The following is a 19,284-nucleotide window of genomic DNA, read 5'->3' as shown; positions in this document are numbered from 1 at the left end:
TTAGTATGTTACATACATTTACTAATAATAATTTCTAGTTCATTACATTTTGGAGCATTTAACGTATAATTTTATATAAAATATTTTGTATATTAGAAACCATATTAAAATAAGATATAATGATAAATTTTTATAGTTATAGATTTACTTTTATAAATAGTTCAAAAGAAAATTAAACAAAATAAAAAGTAATGACAAAGGTAACCTTTGTTGTCATCCGATAAATGAAAGTAGATAAAACGATAAGATTTACAAGTTTACATTTAATGATGATGATTTTAGATTGTTGGACACGTTATACAACAACCTATTTTATTTAAAGTATTTTGTTTAAATAATATAGCACAAAGAAGATTTAGAACACAAATGCCAACGGACTAAGTGAGCTTGTTTAGCTAATGGCAACGCCAAATAGATTGTTTACATTATAACACTCACCTAGTCACATTCACGTTGGATCCTAGCTAAAAGATAACCACTTTGTGAAATTGTCAGCATGCCATGAATTGATAATAGTTAGATAGAACTTAAAGCACATGAAAATCAATACGATACAAATCTTTCGAGGAAACGGTAAATAACAATATCACTTATGTTTAGGTCGAGTTGGTTAAGAGACACAAGTGCCATAACATATAATAGTTGTGTATATGGGGATAATGAAAATTAATTGATTAATTTCATTCATTGACAATTACATTTTATAGAGATTCGAAGAAACCCTCGAAACATAGACTAGGTCGTGGGCTCATACTAATAAACCCAAAACATAATATTCACCCCCGCATTCGGAGCAAAGGAAACCATAAGCTTAGGCTAAAAAAACATTAAAACAAAAATAGCAATACTAAGAAACCCTAAATAATACAGTCTTCAATTTATGTCCATGAAACTTCAACCATATTGCCATGATCATGCAATCTTCAATGACAATCTATAATTTTGAATGACTATGCAGTCCTGCAAACGGTGTAGGCGACACGACATGTGGTGGACCATAAAAGAGAGGTGGTGGTTTGGCTAGTGGCTAGAGGATCGTAGTCAATGGAGAAGCAGCGCCAAAAGAATAGCTAGCACAACAGATAACCAGCGGCATTAGACCACGATCTTGCAAGTGAGCAGCACACCAAATCTATATGTTTTTTTTGTATACGACCAATTAACATATTTGAAACTAATATATACTCATTGCACTTGAAACTTCACACGATTTAGTTCACCACTCATATGTGTTATATGACTTAAATCATGAAGAAGAATGAGCCAAGGAAAAAAGAAACATGCAATGATTCATGATTTTGGGCTTCAATATTAGTTCTTCACCATCTAAGTCATCTTTATTGGTGATTTGCTTTAATAAAGTTTGTTAGTAAAGTGACGTTTTGACCCGAACTCATGTTTACTTAAAATTCTTAATTCAATGTCCATTTTGATCCGTCCGTTTTGCCAAGCTTAAACTTAAGATAGCAAATATTGGTTTATTGAAAATGTCAATTACTTGAAGAAACAAAATAATCATATAATTTTATATGTGGAACAATATATCTTTCATTTCTTCCTCAAAGAGTTCTTTTTCTCGAGTTCAAATACAATATTGTTACGAATGTTATTAAGTTTGCTTGATGGTGTTTTGAACGATTATTCATTCAACTTAAGTTAACAATATTGGTCTAAGAGCATACACCAATTGTTTTCTAGACTAGAATTACCATGTTGTTTCTTGAACAACTGAACTTAGTTTATCTAAGGGACTGTTTGGCAATCAAGTGTTATCAATAAGAATCTGATTAATTAAGAGTTAGTTTTTAAATCATTTAGCATGTTTCTGAAACTTAATTATTAAGAGGTTATATGAGTCATTAAGTGGTCTAACCAAACACACTCTACCTCTGACCGATTTAAAGGTAACATATTAATGATTTCATTAAAAGGCTGTTGAAATATGTCCAGATTAAATTCGTATAATCAAAATGATGTATATTATAGTTCTAATTATTTGTTTTTGTTCTTAATAAGGGTTGGATAACTGATAAACGGGCTTGGAGCTGGTCTAGCGGCTGATGGGCTTGGACAACAGTCGTGGGCTTAGTTGATCTAGAAGTTGGGCTTAAAGCTAGCGGTTGATGAGCTTAAAGTTGGAAGGCTGTGTTTCATGCTGCAATATATATGTTTGACTTGTTTTAACAGTTCGATCTCTGGTTCTTTCCTAACTTTTATCTTCATTCTTGTTGAGTCTAGGGTTCGTCATGTTGATGATCCTAATTTGTTTATGCGTGTATTAGTTCATGATGTTTGTTAGTCTTTTCCGTGATGGTTGATTGTGACTTTAGTTTGTGTTGAACTAAAGATCCGTATCGTGTTTCTGGTTATTTGTTTGATTTAATAATAAGATTATAATTTTATGGCAAAGGCTACCAAACAACTCCCAAGCCCAAAATAACTACACATACACGTTTGCAAAACTAAAACCAAACGGTTTTATATTCCAACATCCAACATTTTCTGTTTAAAAATTTTACTAGCCTACAAAACAAGTAAGGATATTACAATAAATCTTAACATGGATCATTAAAACTCTAGATCTTATCAAACAAAAGAAATTGACCTAGGATTCACATTCTAAGCACTCTAAATCATTGACACTCAAATCTCATTTGAAAACATGATTCATGCATGAAACGTAAAAGACTAACTCTAATTATTATGAATGAAGCTTCATCCGAAAGAGAGGTGAGAGCACGTTTGTGAGATGGAAAAATATATTGACAAAAATTATTCCTTAAGAAATGAAAAATCATTAAATATTTAATGCTTTTTTTCATAAAAATCCTTCATGAATAAATATTGGCAGCATTGGTCCTCGTTCTTTCACTTCTTTCATCTCCGGCCTTCTAACTTTATTTTTGATCAACCCTAAACTCCTTGACAACCTTCTTCGACGGCAGTTATATATTTTTTTTTCCTGGTTATGAAGCGAATTTTAAATTCAAAAGTTTTTTCTTGTAAAATGACAAAAATATATTTGTTACGATTTTTTGAAATGCATACATTTACATTATCAGATTTTAGAGTAAGCTTGAATGAAAAGAACCATTCGATGTGCATTAAATTTTTATTCTTCTTGTCAACATCCAAATTAAATAACGTTACATCCTAAAAATTTAAGAATATAGACACCTGTCTTCAATTTATTTTCTATACGATTGAGCTGCTACAAAGACAACTCGTTAAAATGCGAATACATAAGTTTAATACACCGACAATAAGATTAAAAAATTTAGCATATACATTTCATAACATGTTATAAAGACTATAATGACAACTAGTTTAGAATACGAATTTACAATAAACTTAAAGTAAACAAACATATTATTAAAACAAATTGTTTAAATACATAACTTTTATATACCATCAATAAGATTAAAAACATGTAACATATTCAAACAACCCTAAGGCAAAATTATTCTTTATTCAAAGTATATTTAGTCAAATGAGGAAAGTGAATACGGTGCTGTCACGCGTCTAAGCTTACACGGAAAACCTATCAAAACTACGTAGTTTTGATTAAAAACAATCCAAAATTAATTCTTTCCCAAGTGCATACCATCACCCACCGTCCCCAAGGTGTCAATCTTCATAGAGTTTTTTAAACGATTTTTATTCTCACGTCACAATTAGTATATGAATTCATAGGAAGATTTTAATGTTGAAGATTTTAAAAATGAATGTATTACCTTGTAAGTTTCCATTAAAAAACATAAATTACGTCACTTTACCTTATGAAGTATGAACACATCTTTGGAAACAATCAATTCAAATAACACACAAAAATAGACAATCTTTCCATATGTTAATATCTTATTACAAATTTAAACTTTATTAACGTTGAAAAATAATTTGTAAGAAAAGGGTCATGTTATTCATACACCCTTTCTAGAAACTCGCACACTCTATATACGATCGTATAGGAGCTATACGAAAGTATGAAATAAAAGTACAACAAAAGTACACCCACACACGCAGTGTACGGAGTTTGACTGGGAGTCATACGATAGTATGACTCCCATACGATCGTATGTAAACTAAACAACAAAAACCAAAATTGATTGAGTTAGCCGTGTATGTTAAAAACAAAACGTGATGATACATGGACATGAATGCTACATGATATATGATATAATATCCCGTACGTGCTTACCCATCGTTTTACGCAGCGATAATCCGACATGATATAATATTCAGTTTATTATTTGATACGACACAATATTCCGGACGTGATATAATATTCTACCGGTTATAATATATAAACACGAAGGAAACTTGTTTCTTTCTCATTCATTTACTACCAAAGCTAACACATGCATGTACCCAAAGATATACCCTTTCTCAAAACTCACACGTCCTAAAAAAAGATTGTATTGTTGCTTGTTTAAAAAACTCACAAACCCAAAGTTCATACGAAAGTTGCATATTGTTAAAAAAACAAGTTATACGATCGTATAGTGTTCATACTATCGTATGGAATGTTCCTGGACAGCAGACAAAGACTACAAGAATCTAACAAAAGCTGCAGAGCCATACGATCGTATAAGAGTCATACGATCATATGGATTTCAAAGATGTGTGAATAAGTCAAAGGGTGTGTGGATAACCGGAGCCGTAAGGAACTGTGATCCACCCTACACACCTACCACAACTTCCCCACCCAATCCCTTTAACACCAACAATGCAACATTAAAATCTTCCTATGAATTAATCAACCTAAACCAGCCATCTTTTTAAATATATCTATTAATGTTACTCAGTCGCTTATTTTTTAATCCCGTATTCACCCTAATTCAAACGCGTTATACCCTAATTAGCTCCCCATCAACATCTATTCTCATAAATTTGTGGTTTTTATAAAAGAAACTGAAGATTTGACAGGCACCCATTTGGGGATTTGTGGTAAAGATTTGATCTTTATATAAAATCTTGTACCCAGTTAGCCCATGTGAGGTTTTCTTGAATCTTTATGGTGTAAAGATTGGGGTTTTACAGGTTTCTTGAATTACCCAATTGGGGATATGTGGTAAAGATTTGATATTTGAATGAATCTTGTACTCAGTTAGCCCTTGTGAGTGTTTCTTGATCTTTTTTTGGTGTAAAGATAGGACCTTTACTGGTTTCTTGAATTACCCAATTGAGGATATGTGGTAAAGATTTGATCTTTGGATGAATCTTGTACCCAGTTAGCCCTTGTGAGTGTTTCTTGAATCTTTATGATATAAAGATAGGATTTTTACTGGTTTCTTGAAATACCCAAAAGTTTCTTGATTGATTATAGACTTATAGTATTGTAACTTAAGTTTGTTCAAGGATCCATTATGTTTGGAACTCAAAGCAAGAGGGATCTAGCGGTTGAGGTACAATCGCAAATACCGATCTTGAGACCGAGTATTCACGCCAGGAGGGCGAATATTACTGTGAAGTTTCAAGATCTTTATGGGTTTACGGTTGAAGGCAATGTTGATGATGCAAATATATTGAATGAGGTGAGAGAGAAAGTGAGGGAACAGGGTAGGGTATGGTGGGGATTAGAAGCAAGCAAAGGGGCAAATTGGTATTTGCAAACTCATGTAACATCTGCACTTAAATCATCCTTAAAGTTTTCGGCTTTAGTGAATGGTATTACTCTCAAGAAGCTTATTAGAAAGGGGATACCTCCGGTTTTAAGACCGAAAGTTTGGTTTTCTTTGTCTGGTGCTGCTAAGAAGAAATCAACTGTGCCTGATAGTTATTATAATGATTTGTTAATAGCTGTTGAGGGTAAAGTCACCCCTGCTACAAAGCAGATCGATCACGTGAGTTTTATGCGATCTTTATTCTCATTATATTAATATCCTTTTCTCCATATTTTTGTGGTTTATTATGCTATAAATATGTTTACATGAACTGGAGTTTGTATGATTGTATGTGTATTTTTTATTGGATATATAATAATTGTTGCTGATGGCTGCTTTAAAATTCAGACACCTCAATTTCAGGCTTGTAAACGAATCGAACGAACACAGATTAAGCATGCTCGTGTTCGTTTAACTATATCCGAACAAACGGCCGAACATGAACAACTAAACGAATGGGGTTTTCTTGTTCGTGAATAAATGAGCATGTTCATGTTCGTTTGCGTTCGTTAACAATATAATCGAATGGTTCACGAACATAAACAAACAAACATTGTTGAAGATGAACAGGCATAACTAACGAACATAAACGGGCCTAAAAAATTATTAAAACTAGACTAAGTTGTAATAGGCCGCCGAACAAAACTGAATGAATATATTAACAAATGTAAGCAAACTTGCTTAAACAAGCGTAAACTGGCGAACATAAATGAATGTATACGGACGAGCATAGACATAAGTGAATTTAAATAAACAAACGTTGAACATAAAAGAACGAACGAGACATGTGTTCGTGTTCGTTCGTTTAACTAAATGAACAAATTGCTTTGTTCATGTTCACTCATTTATTAAATACATGAACATAAACAAACGAACTGCCGAACGGTTCACGAACTGTTAACCGAGCGTTTGGTTCGTTTGCAGGCTTACTCAATTTGTTTACTTTTAAGTTTTAATGTAAACTTGTAATTTTATCACATGTTTTATGTACTAAATATCTATTTATAAATGTAGGACCTACCACGAACCTTCCCCGGTCATCCATGGTTGGACACTCCCGAAGGTCATGCTTCGCTGAGACGGGTTCTTGTCGGTTACTCATTTCGTGATTCTGATGTTGGTTATTGTCAGGTATGCATCAATAGGCACTAGAAAAACTAAAAAAGCTTAAACCTTTTTCAGTTTTCTTGAATCTTTGCTTGCGTTGACCAAGATAATGTAATTGACTAATTGCAGGGTTTAAATTATGTGGCTGCATTATTGTTACTTGTGATGAAAACAGAAGAAGACGCATTCTGGATGCTGGCCGTTCTTTTGGAAAATGTGTTGGTTAATGATTGTTATTCAAATAACTTAACAGGCTGTCATGTAGAACAACGGGTGTTTAAAGATTTGTTGAAAAAGAAATGTCCAAGGTAAGAGTCTCATCGTTGTGTTTAAAATGTTGTTGATTATTTATATTATTATAAAGTTGACAGCTTCATAAGCTTTGAGGGTTGTGAAATGCAGTGTTTGTGCTCATTTAGAAGCTCTTGAGTTTGATGTCTCACTTGTTGCAACCGAGTGGTTTCTTTGCCTCTTTTCAAAAAGCTTGCCTTCAGAGGTAAATATTATTTCATGCATATACAACGAATATGTATATGTTTGTATCTAAATATCTACAAAACTTACGCAGACAACCTTGCGAGTTTGGGATGTTCTGTTTTATGAAGGAGCAAAGGTTTTACTTAATATGGCTCTGGCTATATTCAAGGTGATTCACTTAAATGACTTAATTATATAATTACTTACAGACTTATATATTCATTAGAAAATGAAAATTGCAACTTGGTTTTACTAGGAGAAGGGCTGATTATTTATCAAATGTCTAAAATAGCCTTCCATATTATCAAATAAGGGAATCTTGTTTACCCTACTTAGTAGCTATAAATTGTAGGCTTGTAAACAAAGCGAACGAACACAAACGGGTAATACTCATGTCCGTTCGTTTATTTAACCGAACAAATGATCGAATACGAACAGTTAAATGGGCGAAGTTTTCTTGTTCGTGTTCGATCTTTATGAAAATAAACGTGTTCGTGTTAGTTTATGTTCGTTCATTAATAGTATAAACGAACGGTTCACGAATGTAAACGAACAAACTGAACATAGGTGAATGAATATAAACCAACATAGCTGAGAAAACACCAATTAATTAAAGGTAAATGTGAATGTCAATATATTGGCATAAAAAGTTAATAAAACTAGACCAAATTGTAATGGATGATATTTTAATTTAATAAAACTAGACTATATTTTAATGCGCCTAACAATTCAAATGAATACATAGACGAACAAACTTATACAAGTGTAATGCAACGAACATTAATGAACGAACATGAACAAACATAAATGAATGTACGAGACACGTGTTCATGTACACTCGTTTAACTAAGTGAACAAAAAGTTTCGTTAATGCTTGTTTGTTTACGTGTATTAAATAAAAGAAATTCCCGCCGAACAGTTCGCAAACGGTTCACTGAACGTTGGGTTCGTTTATAACTTGGAAACTTGTAGTACCTTCTAGAAAATGGCAGCTACTGAAAATTCGTGGCCCTAAAAACTTTGCTAAACCTCCATAGATTTACAGACTAAAACATTGTTTTCTAAACATATCCAAAAACCAAATCTTGTAACATGTTTGGATGCATTTTTTTAACGTGTTTCAGGTAAACATTAACATCATTTCGTTCACAAAGTTACGAACAATTTATTATTATTGCAGATGAAGGAAGACGAGTTGCTAACAGCAAATCATGTTGGTGATGTGATCAATATTATACAGAATACCACTCATCATCTCTTTGATCCTGATGAACTATTGACAGTAAGTCTACCCTCCTTATTTTAGATTTTTTGAACCTATATTATAAGAACATAACATTATATTTTGGTACTTATGAATGCAGGTTGCATTTGATAAACTCGGGTTTATGAGCACAAATATATCCAAGGAAAGGAAAAAGCAAGAACCGGCCGTAATGGCAGAGCTTGATCAAAGGTTAAGACGGCTGAATTCTAGTACTCTGGATGAGAACAGCTGACATATGTTTTTAAGTTTAATAAACCTTAATATACTTGGACATGTTGTACAAATGCTAAAGGCTGCAATGTCTAGCATGTTTGTTTATGGTTGTTATTTATGGTTACGAGGTTTCTTGCCTCACAAAGAATTTGTGTTCAAACCACGTAGTCTCTGTTGGAGTTTATGTTTGGTTTTACTAATCAGTGTTCTTTAGTCATCTTTTTAAGTGTTAATAATTTGATTTTCTAATAAAGTTTTATACTTTGAAATTTGAATGCAATTAGAAAAATATCTTTTATGTATAGATTATAACATATCATTCATCTGAGTTTCTTGAAATCTTTATTAATGAATCATAATTTGCTGAAAGAAAGTCATGAACCTAATATTTAGTTTTAATTTGGTTGTGTCTAGATTCAAAATCACAATATATGAAAGTTATTAACAAATAATTTGGTTTTAATGTGTATTAATTTGGTTGTCTAGATCCAAAAATTACAATATATAAATTATTGTGAGAATCAATTTACAAAACACCAAGTTATTGTGAGAAAATAATTTGTCAATATAAGCTTTAATTTTATACCGTTGCACGTATTAGTTGCAATAATTTCACATGTATAACTGCGCAAGTCATGTACAAAAAATCAAACTATTTCATTTATATTATCAATTTTTTTTGAAATTTTCATATAGAATAACTCAATAAACTCAATAAATTCATGTCATAATTATCCATTTGCTAACAAGCTTTAGCTCTACTAGCAAGATTAGTCAATATTTTTATCTTTTGATACAATAAGGGTATGATTGGTTGGAAGTAATGGAATGAAAGAGGAATTGAATGGGAGAAGGAATGGAATGAACAAGGTAATGAAATGGATCATTATCATTCCTTTGTCATGTTTGGTTAACTATGGGAATGAAATGAAAGTTAATGTTGTTTGGTATAAAAAAAATTGTAAGAATAAAATGAAAATAATAAAAACACTCTTATCTCAAAGTAATTTTTTTACCAAAAAAAATAATAAAAAATATAAAAAAGAATTGTAATGGCGACGGTGGTGGTGGTAACTCCGAAGAAGAAAATGGTGGTAGCGACGGTGGTGGTAGTGGTTATCAGGTGGCAAGGGCGGTGGTTGTGGTGGTAGGAGGGGTGACGATGGTCAAGAGATGGTAGCATTGGTAGTGATGGCGATGTTAGGATGGTGGAGGTCACGTGGTGGTGGCGGTGAAGGTCAGGCGATGACGGAGACAATGGATGTGGTGGTTACGGTGACAATGGTGGCGACGACGGTGACAATGGTTACAGTGACAATGGTTGTGATGTTACGGTGACAATGGTGGCGGTGGCGGTGACGATGGCGGTGGTAGCGCTAGTGGTGGCGGCGGCGATGACGGTGGTGGTGGCGGCGGCGACGGTGGCGGCGGAGACGACGACAGTGTCGGTGGGGTGGTGGTGGTAGTAGTTGTGGTTGATGTTAGGTGGTGGTGTTGTTGAGAAAGTAAAGTGAATGAGGAATGGAATGAAAAAAAAAGAATGGGGTAGGAAGGAATAGTTTTGATGGAATGAGATTCCATGTGTAATGGATGATTCCATTGAACAACCAAACACTATTTTTTTCATTCCCTAACAATGAATCATTTCATTCCCTCTATAATTACTGCATGCCAAACGCTACCTAAGATTTTATTTGTAACAAGTAATATTGTTGATTGGATTATTGGCTCTTATTATTTGTAACAAGTATATTGTTGATTGGATAATTGGTCAAAGTCAAAACTGAATTATCGTAAATATTTAAATTTTAAAGAATACTTAAATATTCAAAAAGTAATAAATTAATAAAAAGATTGATATATTAGAAAAATAAAATCACAAATAAGAAGAAATACGTCCACCACTGACATTTATGGGAAAATAAAGATTTAACCCAAATGACACAATCTCTCAAGTTCGAATCCAATCTCAACAATGTTTTACCATAGTGAACCTTCGGATAGTGTGTTTCTATGGAACATGTAATTGCGAACTTGAGTTACCCAGTGCTGTCTACGATTGCGGACGTATGGTAGATTTGAACAAAAAAGGTTGGTTTCGGACCCGGTCCAACCCCACCCATGGGTACGAACAAGGTTTTGGTTTCTAAAAAAAATCATACCTCGACCCACCGGAGCATGTTTCACCTCTACTACCCGATCAAAACCTGGTTCCTACTCGACCATGATTATTTAATTTTGTCGACTGCAGACGAAACCGGTTCATGAAAATAAACATTTTAAAAAAATAAAATAAAACCATCCATTTTGTTAATCATCATCATCTTCTTCCTCCTCTAACCCCTTTCTTCTCTGTATAACCAATTGATAAACCCTAAACAATGAACCCACAATCTTATCTTCTTCACACCCTAAATTAATTAATCACCACCACCATGTCCGATTTGGACAATATTGACCTCGACCCAGAAGACTTCTTGTCCTCAATCCCCTTAAAAAAGGTCCCACACGGCGACGTCTTCGAAGCCTCACGCGCCGGCGACGTTGACCGCTTAAGATACCTACTAGACTCCGGCGTTAACGTCAACGCGCGTGACAGTTGGGACTCTGTTGCATTATACTACGCTTGCTTAGCTGGCCATCTTGATGCTGCCAAGATGCTGCTTGAGAGTGGTGCTATTTGCTCTGAACATACCTTTGATGGCGACAGGTGTCATTATGCTGCCTTGAATTTGAAAGTCAGGAAGCTTTTGAAGGCCTTTGAAGCCCGTCCGCCTCCGTTGGGCCCTCTGCAGTCGGCGTTGAGGGAGACGTTTATCGGGTGTGTGGGGAATAAGGCTTATTTGGAGCAGGTGGATGGGCAACCTCAGTTTGCAGGTGTGTGCTTGTTTGAAAAGATTACAACTTTGTTGTTGATCACTTTGTGGGCTTGTGGCGGCTAATTGGCTGATTTTGATTCTTGAATGTTATAATCTTTATCGGTTAATTGAAAAGATCGAAACTTTATCGTGTTGGTTTGTCATTAGGTGATCACTTTGGAAATAGGAGATTAAGTAAAACTGAAAAGATCAGAACTTTATTGTTAATCATGTTGGTTTATTATTAGTTAATCATGTTGCAAAAAGATTAAAACTTTATTGTTGATCATGTTAATCATGTTGGTTTTTTGTTAATGATGCTCTTATTACAAAAAAGATTAAAACTTTATTGTTGATCATGTTGGGTTATTGGTAAATTGATCGCATTGTGGCAGTTAATTGACTGATTTTGATTCTTGATTGGTATGATCTTTATGGGTTAATCGAAAAGATCGAAACTTTATTGTTAATTGTGTTGGTTTATTAAATGTTGATAACTTTTTAGTAGCTAATTGCTGATTTTGATACTTGATTGTTATTATCTTTATGGGTTAATTGAAAAGATCAAAACTTTATTGATGGATTATGTTGATTTGTAATTTGTTAATCATTTTGTGGCAGCTAATTGGATGATTGTGATTCTTGATTGTTATAATCTTTATGGGCTCAGTTTACAGGTGTGTGGTTTGAAAATATTAGAACTTTGTTGTTGATATTTTTGATTTGTTGTTAGTTAATCGACTGATGTTGATTCTTGATTGTTATAATCTTTATGAAATTATATAGAAAGATCAAAACTTTATTGTAATTTATGTTGATTTATCACTTGTTAATCACTTCATGGGCTTGTGGCGGCTAACTGACTGATTTTGATTCTTGAATGTTATAATCTTCATGGGTTAATCGAAAAGATCGAAACTTTATTGTTAATCAAGTTGTTTTGTCATTAGTTGATCACTTTGGAAATAGGAGATTAAGTTAAGTTGAAAAGATCCGAACTTTGTTGTTTATCATGTTTATTTGTCATTAGTTAGTTAGTTTGTGGCAGCTAATTGAGTGATTATGAGTCTCGATTGTTACAATCTTCATGGGTTAATCAAAAAGATCAGAATTTGTTGTTAATCATGCTAATTTGTCATTAGATAATCACTTCGTGGCTGCATTGACTGATGAATTAAAAAGGTCAAAACTTTATTGTTAGTCGTGTTGATTTATCAAGTAATCACTTTGTGGCAGCTAAATGACTTATTCTGATTTTTGAACTTATAATCTTTACTTTTAAGGATTAATCTTAACTAGTTTTGTGGATGTTCTTAATATCTGATAAGATTGGGGATGAACAATTGAACAGGTAATGTATCTAATGGAGGAACCAGTCCCAGCTATTTTCCTCCAGATGTTATATTTTATCTCCATGGAAGACCAATTGAAGCTCATAGAGTGATCTTGAGTGCTAGGTCACCCTACTTCAAGAAAAAGTTTGCAACCGATTGGCGGGATCGTAAAGAAATAAGATTCTCGAGAGAAAAGTTATCTTATCCTGCATTTTACAGCCTTGTTCACTTCTTTTACTCTGATAGACTCGAGATTGCTGTTGATGACATGGAAGATCTTGTTAGAATTTGCAAAGTTTGCAAGTGTGAAACGTTACAAAATGTTATAGAAAAAGAAGTGAGGCATCAAAAGTATGCAGATTATAAATCGTTACAGGATATAGATAATTCCCAAAGACGGTATATTTTACAGGGTAGTTCTTTACCTGAAGACGATCGTCTTCCTGCTGCTTTATCGCGTGTTCTTGAGACATCTCTTAATAATTCAATTCAAGAGGAAAAATATGATGATCTTGTGGCACGATTTGGTTCTGTGAAAATAAGTGGTTTTGAAGATGATCTTGCGGACGTTAATATAAAAGTTGAAGATAAGGTTTTTCGTTGTCATCAAGTTATTTTGGCTTCAAGATCTGAATACTTTAAAACTAGGTTATCGCGTATGGAGGATTTTCTTGAAGGGAATGATGGTTTACATTATTACAATCTTCCACTTATTAAGGAACATGATCTTAGCACGGAAGCTTTTGAGAAAATGGTTGAGTACATGTAAGCTTCTTCTTTTTCTTTATTTATGATTTGATAGTGTTTTGATTTACTAAACAAGGTGGCATGATTATACTTTTGCTTCTCTATAGGTACACTGATGGTTTGAAGAATATCAACCCCGAACAGGTATGTTACATTCATCTTTATAAATTTTTGTAAGCCAAAAATGTCATAAAATGTAATTTTTAAAACTTAAAATGCGCAGGCTGAAGAAATGTTTGATGCTGCATCAAGATATTTATTATTTCCACTTAAACGTGCTGTAGCTGATGCGTTACTACCTCATCTACAAATGGTCCCTCCTTCACAATTATGTCACTGGTTGATATTATCGGACATGTATGCTACCAACATTAATTCTTTAAAGTTTATAATCATACATTATATTTAAAAAAAATTCATTTTGTTTTTGTAGGTACGGTGTGTCGAAGATTCGAGAATATTGTCTAGATATGATAGCCTGCAACTTTGAGACATTTGCAGAAACTAAAGAATTTAGAGCAATGCTTTTAACGCTGCCACCGCCATCTGGCGACTCATCACTTCGTACCACTGTTCCAAATGCTCCTGGTGCAGAAATGAAGATGACAGAAGGGAATGTTCTAGATGATTTGCGTGAGAAGTGGCTGGAAGTTGAAGCAGGAGAACTTGATAAACGTGACGAAAGCGCGTTACTTTTTGATAAACGTCTTGAAATGCTTATGTTGGTTGCACAAGAACAATCTGTGACTGATTATGAGTGAATGAGTAATTATGTTCTTTAAAATGTGAACATATGTTAGATTTTAATCGCTTCATCAATAATACACCAATTTGGCAAATTCGTTTTTATTTCATGATATATACGCCGTTAACTTGAGTAAAGTTTACATGTATTCACAAAATTTACTTATTATATTTATGATTTCTTAATCATTCATTTTCAACTGTTTCATCTTTTTCGCTGGTCCCACCGTCTTCACTAGCAGCTTCATCCATGGCTGCATTTAGTTCTTCAAGTGGTTGGTCTTCTTCAGGCGGTGGTCTATCTTCTTCTTCAGTTTTAGCTTTCTGCAACAAGCTCCAGTACATGATGCTTGCTGTCAATATCAGGATCATCTTTGGGTTGACCTGTGGTCAACAAACATTTGAACTTCAATTCACTGCTGCTTAAATAAAAGGTCAGTTATTTTCATGATTTTAGAAAGGTGTAAACTTTATACCTCAAGAATGTCTTCGGGCAATAAGAAGATGGAGCACCCGAGTTTTCTTGCAACACTAATTATATACGTCGCGTTTAACTTCTTATCCTCCTCTGTGATTTCAAGAACGGTTATAAAAATGTCAACTTTTATCAAGTTTAAAGATTTACTTGTTATAATGATAAAAGAATTGAAACTTTACCTGACTCGCCCTTAGCAACAAGACCCCAGTCTACAACCCTTTTTTCCACTGCACTAAGAAGCTCAAGGAAGAAAATACCGTCCGATAGTCGTTTATCCTATAGAATTAAAAAAAGAAAATTATAAAACAAGATTTAGGATCATGATAAAGTAACTTTTCAAGATTTCAATTTGAGGCATTTTTTTAACTTAACATGACAAAAAAAAAAGTCAACATGGTCAAAATTTTACCTTAAAGCTATCCATTTGTCTTTTTCCTGACTGTTTGACTTTATTGTTTGCCCATCGAAGGATATCAGCATCAGTTATTTCTTTTCCTTGACCATGAGTTCTTAAATTTTTGAGAAGTTGAAGCATGCTAAATCTCATTAACTGCCATAAGAAAGCTAGTAACAAAACCAAACAAAGTTAGTAACTTTTTAATAGAAGATATAATAATAAATAGCATATTACTTACCTATTATAAGCTTCTTGTTTCCTGAAACAATATCAGCTCCAGCAACATTTACAAGTGAAAAGTTTAATTCTTTCCCAATCCTTACAACTTGATTGCAATTCTCAACTTTTCTAAAAGGCATCTTTATTGGAGGTTTTGTTGCTTGCCTCCACATAACCGACCCCGGTGCGAGTTTGTCAAGAACTTCTAGGAGAACCCATCTAAATGCAAAAATTAAATATAAGGTGAGTGCTAAACAAGTCTTGTTCGTGGGTTGGCGGGTCTAACCTGAAGATCATGTCAAACATATGAACCTCAACACGACACAAATATTTGAGGGGTGACATGAACACGGCTCGTTTAGCTAAACGTGTTCGCGGGTTCAACCCAAAACTGACCGAACTCGTTTATATAGAACCCAAACCTGCGGATTCTATGTTTGGTTCGTGCCGTGTTAGAAATTCATACCCCTACTTACCACTAGACGTGTTCGCGGATTTCAAGCTCAAGTCCGGCTCGTTATTTATTTATTTATTAATTAATTTTATAATATCTTTGTATATTAAATTAATTATAATTTCTATATATAACATATTTTCTACCATTTAGTTATTTTTATCATAATTTTGCATATAATAAATATTATTATATTAGTATACTTTAAAAACATTAAATAAGATTTATATAAATCATAAGCTCGTTTAGGTTCGTGAGCCAGCTTAAGTGCGATAAGTGAAGCTCGGGCTCGTTTATTAAACAAGCTTGTTCAAGGCTCAAGCACGGGCTCGTTTAAAAATATTTAGCTCACCCGTTTCTAACATCCTCCCACACATTATTAACATGTGTTTCAACTCCAAGACTGTTAATCCACATTCTGAAACATCTTTCTTCTCTTGATGTGCTTTCATCATCAGTCATCATCTCTTGCAGAGATGAAGTCTTTGTTTTATCTATAGTAAGCCCATTCCTGTTATTCAAATTACACATATTATATCATATGATCCATAACTTAACATTTTATCTATTTTTATGCACTTGAAAACAAGTAACAAGATTCACCTATGTTGAAATATTTGCGCAACGAATGCAAGATTTAAATTTGTTGACCCCTCAACAATGTCCTTAGATGTAACATATCTTTTACAATCCAATTTCTCTGCTTGCTCAATAATCAACTTTGCTCTTTCTGTCGGATCTTTTGCTTCCAATGTTTTAGTGGTACCGTGTTCAGGGGCAAGAACATTAAGCAAATGTGCGTACGCCTCACCATCCTACACGCGGTTTAGATGAATCAGCTAAAAGTGTGTAAAGACAGCATTTTTCATATTAGTCATAAACACATACCTTTAGATCTGTTGAAAAGTTTGTAACTTCTTTTTTGTAGCCTGCTTTCTTTAACTGAAAGTTCATCCATTTTAGAAGAACCTTTTCTGGTGCCAAACCCATGAGTTCTTCGGCTTCCTGTAATTTAACATCATGTTTTAGACGTAAATCATGCGTATAAAACTATAAATTAAAAAAAAAGTATGTAACCTTGCTATCTTCAACCATAGACACGAGCTCAGGGGTTTTTTTGAAATCAACATATGATAGAAGTTGTATCTGATATCGACGACAGTTAGTTAGAAATATATCAATACTAAACTTGATTAACTTGACAACAATAAGCCAATAAATTTACCTTAACTATCTGGGATATCAACCCAAGTAATAGATGAGGCTGCAAATATGAAGCAAAAATAAGTTGGTACATAACTTGAGTAATATATGGAAATGGGTCAAACTTTATGGACAAAATGGGTTTTGACCCGTTACCCGACCCACCCACCCATCCGACCCGTTTGTGATTACAATGACATCTTCTCAACTTACTCTTCCTTCAGCCAAATCCTGTGTGCCAATGTTAACCACAGTGCAGCCTATAGCCTTTGCAGAGTTAAGACAAAGAGTGTGATTCTCATTTCTTTCCCATGGATTAAGAACCTTTTTCGTGTTGATCGCTCGCTCGTCTATTGTACCGGGGACCGCGATATTAATCAGCTTACTACACAAACAATGGTTACAAGCATCAGTTAACATAACTTTTGTTAAATAAACGAATATGTAATCGAACATGTGAGTTGATAATAATAATAATAATAATAATAATTAATACCATAAAAGAACTCCATCTTTAGCAAGATCAAACAAAGCATTGGTAGCAGGGTCTAAAGGAAGAAACTGCTTCAAAAACTTATCTTCTCCAAGATAGTTGTTAATATGAGAAACATATGAAGCCTTTTCGGTCTCGCTAATGCTGTGACGAAGGGTGGTTGTTGATGATTTCACAAACGATGAAGTCGTTCTGAATGTTTTTGAAGTTTGCCCCATTTTCGCACTTGCTCGAGATTGTAAATTCAGATATACCTGCAATTAGACATGTAAATGAACCGAACGCTTAGTGAACCATTCTTGCAGCATTCAGCAGTTGGGGTTTATTTAATAAACGAACGAACAGTGAACAAAAACTTTTGTTCATTTAGTTAAACTGAACGAACATGTACACATGTCTCGTTTGTGCATTCATGCTCGTGAATGTTCGTTTAGGTTTGTTCATTCATGTTCGTTAATATATTCATTTAAACCTTTTGTGGCTATTATAACTTCTGTTTGTTTACGTTCGTTCGTTTAAACTTTTTTGGTCATTATAATTTCATTTAGCTTATATCGTTTTAAGCACAACACAATGTTGTTCACATTTCCATTTAATTGGTTTTAGATCAGTTATGCCTGTCATCTATAATCAGGTATGATCGTTCGTGAAACAGGCGTTTATGCTATTAACAGATGAACATAAATGAACACGAGCAAGAACCCCACCCCATTTGCGTTAATACGTTTTTCCAATCGTTTGTTTTGTTAAAGTTAAACAAACATGCTCCGTTCATGTTCGTTTACAAGGCTACCTGTAATGATACTTATTAAACTCACCCGAAGGAAGGCCTCAAAATCCAACTCTTTAGCCAAGTTAGAATAGGAGTCGCTTAAAATTCGGGTGACTTCATCCTGGCTTGATACCTCATTAAAGGGCTTTAATTTTGCCAAAACAGGCGGCAAATCTTGTATTGTGACCGTACCAGATTCATTTCTTGCTGAAACAAACTATATGGGAATCAATGAAATTATACATATTTCTATATGATAATATTTACAAATATATATAATATAGGAATATTGTGATAATTGCATACTTTGGTTCTGAGTTTACGAAGCTCGACTTGAGTGAATTGGCTTTGCAGCCATTGATCATTGACAAAGACACCTTCAAAAGTTGACATGTTTCACTCCGTTTTCGGAATTGAGCAAATCTTGAAACATATATATAAACCAAAATTAAAGAATCAGAATAACCCAGATGAGATCATGCATGAAATTAATGATCCATGAACATAATAATAATTCAAGAACAATATGATTGTATTCGTCAAGAAAGACATGGATGCATGCATATAAAGAAGAAGATTGGATATTGAGTACCATGAGATTAAGAAAACAGAAAGCAAAAGCTTAACAAGGTTGATCATATGGATCAATGACTCATGTCAGACAAAGAGAATTGAGGTTCATTTTTGTCAATGGAGGGAAAATCGCTTTGCCTATTGGACCCCCGTAAACTTTGCCCAAACAAAATCATAAGTACATGGTTTAATTTAGTGATGATATATGGTCTCCATTCTCGGCATATATATCACTCAAATATTATATTATATTATTCATTCCCTCTTTGTTTTTTACATGCACAT

At 33.7% G+C, this 19,284-nt stretch overlaps 3 protein-coding genes across 5 annotated transcripts; 2 read left to right on the top strand and 1 right to left on the bottom strand.

Moving 5' to 3' along the window:
• The first annotated feature begins 4,671 nt into the window (after positions 1 to 4,671).
• On the top strand, positions 4,672 to 8,761 carry LOC143577422 (uncharacterized). 3 transcript variants are annotated; one of them, XM_077061259.1, is made up of 8 exons: positions 4,672 to 4,947; positions 5,041 to 5,843; positions 6,678 to 6,794; positions 6,900 to 7,078; positions 7,173 to 7,266; positions 7,339 to 7,416; positions 8,428 to 8,529; positions 8,612 to 8,761. In XM_077061259.1, exons 2-8 carry the CDS (start codon positions 5,367 to 5,369, stop codon positions 8,744 to 8,746), a joined length of 1,182 nt encoding a protein of 393 aa, XP_076917374.1. In that variant the 5' UTR covers positions 4,672 to 4,947; positions 5,041 to 5,366; the 3' UTR covers positions 8,747 to 8,761. The 3 variants fall into 3 exon arrangements, with proteins under 3 accessions (XP_076917374.1, XP_076917373.1, XP_076917372.1); XM_077061258.1 differs by having other exon boundaries at positions 4,672 to 4,983; positions 5,232 to 5,843; XM_077061257.1 differs by having other exon boundaries at positions 4,672 to 5,843.
• Positions 8,762 to 11,061: 2,300 nt separating this feature from the next.
• LOC143577421 (BTB/POZ domain-containing protein At2g04740-like) lies at positions 11,062 to 14,550 on the top strand. The gene is made up of 5 exons (XM_077061256.1): positions 11,062 to 11,604; positions 12,937 to 13,684; positions 13,774 to 13,810; positions 13,890 to 14,023; positions 14,100 to 14,550. The coding sequence occupies exons 1-5, from the start codon at positions 11,163 to 11,165 to the stop codon at positions 14,425 to 14,427; spliced, it is 1,689 nt and encodes a 562-aa protein (XP_076917371.1). The 5' UTR covers positions 11,062 to 11,162; the 3' UTR covers positions 14,428 to 14,550.
• LOC143577420 (fimbrin-5-like) lies at positions 14,468 to 18,857 on the bottom strand. Its single transcript, XM_077061255.1, has 14 exons — positions 18,733 to 18,857; positions 18,473 to 18,643; positions 17,658 to 17,908; positions 17,375 to 17,546; positions 17,184 to 17,222; positions 17,036 to 17,104; positions 16,847 to 16,963; positions 16,562 to 16,773; positions 16,311 to 16,469; positions 15,524 to 15,723; positions 15,298 to 15,452; positions 15,068 to 15,164; positions 14,887 to 14,978; positions 14,468 to 14,794 (listed from the first exon to the last, which is right to left on the bottom strand). Exons 1-14 carry the CDS (start codon positions 18,817 to 18,819, stop codon positions 14,597 to 14,599), a joined length of 2,019 nt encoding a protein of 672 aa, XP_076917370.1. The 5' UTR covers positions 18,820 to 18,857; the 3' UTR covers positions 14,468 to 14,596.
• Positions 18,858 to 19,284: the final 427 nt, after the last annotated feature.

This window comes from Bidens hawaiensis, unplaced genomic scaffold, assembly GCF_021521415.1.
Source record: "Bidens hawaiensis isolate Kalapana, Puna unplaced genomic scaffold, B.hawaiensis_p1.1 tig00028581_1, whole genome shotgun sequence".
Lineage (NCBI taxonomy): Eukaryota > Viridiplantae > Streptophyta > Magnoliopsida > Asterales > Asteraceae > Bidens > Bidens hawaiensis.
This window is presented reverse-complemented; position numbering and strand designations above follow the sequence as displayed.

Excerpts from the sequence above, each read along its gene's own strand:
- LOC143577422 (XM_077061259.1), top strand. The coding sequence starts at position 5,367 with ATGTTTGGAACTCAAAGCAAGAGGGATCTAGCGGTTGAGGTACAATCG. Across the intron at positions 7,079-7,172 it reads TTGAAAAAGAAATGTCCAAG|TGTTTGTGCTCATTTAGAAG; the intron begins GTAAGAGTCTCA and ends TGTGAAATGCAG. Across the intron at positions 8,530-8,611 it reads ATCCTGATGAACTATTGACA|GTTGCATTTGATAAACTCGG; the intron begins GTAAGTCTACCC and ends TTATGAATGCAG.
- LOC143577421 (XM_077061256.1), top strand. The coding sequence starts at position 11,163 with ATGTCCGATTTGGACAATATTGACCTCGACCCAGAAGACTTCTTGTCC. Across the intron at positions 13,685-13,773 it reads GAGAAAATGGTTGAGTACAT|GTACACTGATGGTTTGAAGA; the intron begins GTAAGCTTCTTC and ends GCTTCTCTATAG. Across the intron at positions 14,024-14,099 it reads TGGTTGATATTATCGGACAT|GTACGGTGTGTCGAAGATTC; the intron begins GTATGCTACCAA and ends TTGTTTTTGTAG.
- LOC143577420 (XM_077061255.1), bottom strand. The coding sequence starts at position 18,819 with ATGTCAACTTTTGAAGGTGTCTTTGTCAATGATCAATGGCTGCAAAGC. Across the intron at positions 15,724-16,310 it reads TGGGAGGATGTTAGAAACGG|ATGGGTTCTCCTAGAAGTTC; the intron begins GTGAGCTAAATA and ends TTTTGCATTTAG. Across the intron at positions 14,795-14,886 it reads TGCCCGAAGACATTCTTGAG|GTCAACCCAAAGATGATCCT; the intron begins GTATAAAGTTTA and ends TGTTGACCACAG.